General features: G+C 31.8%; 1 protein-coding gene across 1 annotated transcript; it reads right to left on the bottom strand.

Moving 5' to 3' along the window:
- Positions 1–248: 248 nt before the first annotated feature.
- LOC111713514 (uncharacterized) lies at positions 249–4697 on the bottom strand. The gene is made up of 5 exons (XM_023488379.1): positions 4355–4697; positions 3322–3700; positions 2321–2436; positions 1896–1998; positions 249–342 (listed from the first exon to the last, which is right to left on the bottom strand). Exons 2-5 carry the CDS (start codon positions 3632–3634, stop codon positions 299–301), a joined length of 576 nt encoding a protein of 191 aa, XP_023344147.1. The 5' UTR covers positions 3635–3700; positions 4355–4697; the 3' UTR covers positions 249–298.
- Positions 4698–5003: the final 306 nt, after the last annotated feature.

Here is a 5003-nt window from a genome sequence, read left to right as displayed (position 1 = left end):
TTAACCGTTTATCTTTGCAATTTGGTGGTGTAAATCTTTATAAGTCAAACTTAGATTATTTGGTCCAACATTATTTATAGTTTGAAATATCAAAAGTCTACGACATTAATTTGCAATTTGCAAAGATATAGGGATTAGTAAATCAGAGTTTGTGACAAAAACTCAATTCCTTTATTTTTTTCTTTTCTCTCTTCTCTCGGGGATTTACTCTCATTTGTTTATTTGGTTGGAGGGCATTTGGTTTATTAAACATGCCTCTTAATTGAATAAAGAGTTAATATTGAATATATTTTATTATTTAGAGAGATCGCATTCTGTGGAAGGGATACAAGTCATCAGCACCTAAAACAAAATATTTATAAATAAGAAATATACAGGGTTACCCAAAAAGAATAAGATTTCAGAGACGACTACAGTGTAAACACTGTAGTTTGATTGTCTTCCAGTCTGTTCGTTTGTATTTAATAAACGTAAAAACGGCTGAACCGATTTTTTTGTGGGTCAAAATTTGAAAAGAAAGCCTTGACATTTAGATTGTTAAAATCCACGTAAATAAATGGATAAATCTGCTAAATTTTTTATGTTATTTATTCTATAATTTAAGAAGAGAAAATGAGATAATACAGATAAATCAACAAAGATGGTTGCAAAGTACCCTGGAAGAGAAAATGCTAGATAATACAGATAATGCAACAAAGATGGTTGCAAAGCACCCCGGAAGAGAAAATGCTAGATTATACAGATAATGCAACAAAGATGGTTTCAAAGCACCGTTGACGCCTAGTTTATTAAATTGTTCACGTTATCATAGATTCAGCCTGTTTATGAACAGTCTTATCAATCTTTAAGACTGGGTCAATTTTGAAATGTCGCAACGCCTTGGACTTAAATTTTACCGCTCTAACTCACTTGCTTTACATGTATATTTTAGCACTATAAACCACTTGCTGTTAGATTTGGTTTTTAAACAGTAATTGGCAAAATTCTCAGAATTCAATAATTTTATCTTTCTTTAATTTGATCTCATGTATTGTTGACCCCCAGTATTCAATATAATTCATTTTCTTTCTTAATCTATAATTCATGTGATAAAAAGTTTCTCATTTTGTTCAAAAACAATTCTTATACCAAATCTAGTATTTTGGGAACCTTGTTGATGTCAGTATTTTCCACATACTTAAAATCAATTTGTTTTAAATACTTAATTTTTTATATTCAAATTTAATGTTGAATTTTGCATTTTATAATATATGCTGATATTTAGCTTTTTTGCTTTTTGCATAGTTTATGTTAAATTACAGAGGATAACAAAAAATTGATTAACCGATTTAGGAAATTACAAAAACCTTTGAAGTTTAAAAGAAAACTTGACTTTGAAAATATGAATATTTTTACATACAGGGTGTCCCACTAAACATGGGAATTTTAGAGACAACTTGAATATCGTCTTTGATTTCCAAATATTCAAAAATTACACAAAGTGCATCAAAAAAAGGTAGAAAGTCTTAAAAGCTTTCCAAAATGTGTTCTACCTTCTTTGTATCTTGAAAATTAACGGAAATATAAAGAATTTGAACAGTTTTATTGGTTTTTAAATATTAATAAACATGAATCTGGACAAATTTCCTAACAGGTCCGCCAATTTTGAAGATGAAGAAATGGAAGACCACATTTTGGAAATCCTGAGACTAGCAGTTTTCGACGTTCAATGTTTTAACTGAGATACTACAAAATTAAGTTTACGAAATAATCTCGCCTAAAGAAAAGACAGTGTAAAAGTCCCATGTTTATTGCGACACCCTGTATCATTTCAACCATCTGGGACATTTTTGTACGATAGAGGGCACCTAAATTCTATTTCCAAATTGATCAAAATATCATTAAAAAAGATTCACCTAAATTTGATTTTCTTTTTATTTTGCCTGGTCTCTGTTGAAGATTTAGCTGAGTGCCTTTAGATTTGTTTCGCACAATTTGATTGATTCTTTCTTCCATAGTCTAAACATGTCAAATACATTTTTGTCATGATATACAGAGTTAACCACAAAGAACTTGACTGTACAGACGACCTGAAAATCTTTAAAATATTTGGTTGAATTAACTATTCTGCCGTATAGTGTTTTAAAACACATACTGAATGATTTGGTAAAGAAATACAGTTTACAATTGCAGGGAATCATGAATGTAAGGAAACAGACACCATAAATTCCGTACAGTCGTCTCTACAGTCTCATCCTTCGTGGGTAACCTTGCATTTAAAGAAATGAAGCAAAACTGTAGGAGTTTATTTTAATGTATTTTCTTTTTAATTTTATGTTACCTTAAGTGTAGTAAGGAAAGGAGCTGGCGTTGTGAAAATTGGAAATATTTTAAATATTTCTTGTCTTAATATCCCGCCAATAGATGGAGCTGAGATCACATCTATTTTTTCCATTCCTGCATTAAAATAAAATTAGAAATTGTGTTTAAAAAAAGTCAAAAGCCGTCCATCGTTAAATCAAAAGTACCGCATGGTTAATTGTTAAAAGTCGCCTACCCTTAAATTTCAAAGCTTACGCAAGTTAAAAGTCACTCATCCTGAAGTCAAATTTTTAACAGCGATATTTCAAATGACCCTTCACGAAAAGATTGAAATGTCCTATTTCTACTGCAAAATAAACAACATTTTTGGTAAAAATTAGCGATATTCTGGGAAGCTGTAAATTTTTACTGTGAAATAAGCGTTTTTTTTTGTGTGTAAAAAATAAGCGATTTGTTGTCGGAAATAAGCAATTTTGTGTCGCTTATTCGGTAGTCTGCACCAACGTCACCCTAAATATAAATTTAGTACAGAATTTTCGAAATGTCCTTTTTCTATAAGCATTATCGATATTCTTACTTGAAGTGTTAAAACCCAGCGTGTTTTAAAAAATATCTCATATAACAAATTATCACGTATCTAAATATGTTCATGTAACTGCATGCAATTTGTTTTCTATTAGTATCACTAAAAAATGTCGCCCTAAACATTATTCGTAGAATTTTGAAACATGTAATGTGTAATGTGACATGTTATACCCCGTAATGTTTTTTATTCTTTTCTACAATTGTGTTTTACATATAATATTTAAAACACAATTCCGTAACTTCCCCCAGCGGGAATAGGGTTAAAAAGAATTAAAAAACTTATAACCATATAAAAACGATAATTTCTCTCAAATCTTCAATCAGGTATAAAGGTTTCAATAGTACCGTTGTGAATCGAGCATTTCCATATCTTTGCATGGCTTGTCATATGAATTTACGCTTACAGTCTTTTTTAATGAAAGTTCGATAATTTACCTTTTATTTCTGGTTCTGATTTAATTTTTCTACTTGAATGTTTGTGAGCAGCTGAAAAGAATCTTGGAAAATGTGTTGATGGTGGAAGACTTGGGATTAATGTCACAGCTGTCTTTTCAGTATATTGATATTCAGCAGGCCCAAGCTGAGTTTCAAGATCTTTATTCAAGTAAGTTCCATAACTTTCAGCTTCTATTAAAGTGTCTTTTGAAGGTTTACCTATTTCCTTCTGGTGTGAAATTATTTTTACATTTTGGATTTCGTTCATTTTAGACCCTGCTGTTTTCTGGAAGTCCTTTCCAAGTGAATACATGTTGGAGTAGGCAGAGCTTTTAATTTTATTCAACGGTTGAATTTTTGCTGCAAACTTTGTGGTTTCCTGTAAAATTATCAAATCAATAACTGAAAAAAGTCCAAGGACAGAGGGAATCAAACTAAATTTAGTCGCCGTCGTATATATCTATACAATGAAGACGACTTTCCATAAACATGGAAACAAAGAGAAACTATCAATTAAGAACTTCTCTTTAATAATTTGAAAAAAGCTCGTTTGAAATCAAAACCTAATTAGAAAGTCGTCTTCGTTGTATTAGTATAAACGCTGATTATACATTTCAAAGTTCAGTGTGAGTAACAAAAAGAAACGGGATAACCATTGTCCTGCAAAACAATAACTACCAATTTTTTTCTGTTTTAATGCTTATTAGAAATATTAAAATTTAGCTATCCCTGTAGACTAATATAGTGCTGTTTAAGAGAAATAAACAAAAAATTTAAAATTTATATCTGGAGAGATTACGAATTATAAATAATTTCAAAATTTACAACTGAAGATTACGATTAATATATGTTTTCTTACACATTTTCAGTATGGCAGAAAGAAGGGGGGAGGGGAGACATGTTTTAGAGTTAAAATGATAACGATCATGATTTTTTATGATTATCCAATTTAATAGAATATTAATCAATCTATTTCATAAACCTCAAACTCATCAGATATTTTTCATTGATAAAAACTTCTTGTTGTTTCCACCTTTTTCCTGAAGGAGGAGGCTGTGGTATAGATCCGACTCTTTGGATTTCCCTTAAATACCGAGCCTGGGACCGAATTTAATAAATCAGAGAGGTCGCTATACCTACCTACCGTCAGTTCAAATCATAAAACATTGGCTTAAATCCTCGAGAATCTTAGAATCTTAAACCAGCAGTAGGTAGTTCAGCGACCTAACTCAAATTTCTTATATTCGGTTCCTGGAAGTTTTGGTGGAAACCGGGTTTTATTTGAAGCTTCTGAATTCCTATAGAAAGAAAATATTAATCATGTAGATAGATACACAGTTAGAACCAGAAAACTCTGAAAAAGTAAGACGACTTTCAGAATAAATTTATGGTGTTAGGTTAGATCCCCAACGCAACTTCCCCAGTCACAACTTCCCCGAGACATCTTCCCCTTCCCCAACAGCAATTTCCCCAACAACCAATTTGTTGTATTCCGGATTGTTTGGTATATGAGCGAACAGTCCCTTGAATCCAACAGGAAGCCAGATGAGTCAGTACATCCCGGACCGCTGCAGCGTAGACACAAGTCGCACTGCACATAGCCGTCCAGGGACCTGTGCTACATATAGCGCACAGAAAGCTTACAGAGAGTATCCTTGTGGACGAGATCTACATTGAAGAAG

The sequence above is a fragment of the Eurytemora carolleeae genome, unplaced genomic scaffold (assembly GCF_000591075.1).
Source record: "Eurytemora carolleeae unplaced genomic scaffold, Eaff_2.0 scaffold1068, whole genome shotgun sequence".
NCBI lineage: Eukaryota > Metazoa > Arthropoda > Copepoda > Calanoida > Temoridae > Eurytemora > Eurytemora carolleeae.
The sequence above is the reverse complement of the archived record's forward strand: the minus strand, read 5'-3'. Positions and strand labels throughout refer to the sequence as shown.

Bases quoted from the DNA above. Each gene is read 5' to 3' on its own strand.
- LOC111713514 (XM_023488379.1), bottom strand. From the start codon at position 3,634: ATGTATTCACTTGGAAAGGACTTCCAGAAAACAGCAGGGTCTAAAATG. The intron at 2,437-3,321 runs GTAAATTATCGA...ATTTTAATGCAG, and splicing joins ATCAGAACCAGAAATAAAAG to GAATGGAAAAAATAGATGTG. The intron at 1,999-2,320 runs GTAACATAAAAT...TGACATGTTTAG, and splicing joins CTTTCCTTACTACACTTAAG to ACTATGGAAGAAAGAATCAA.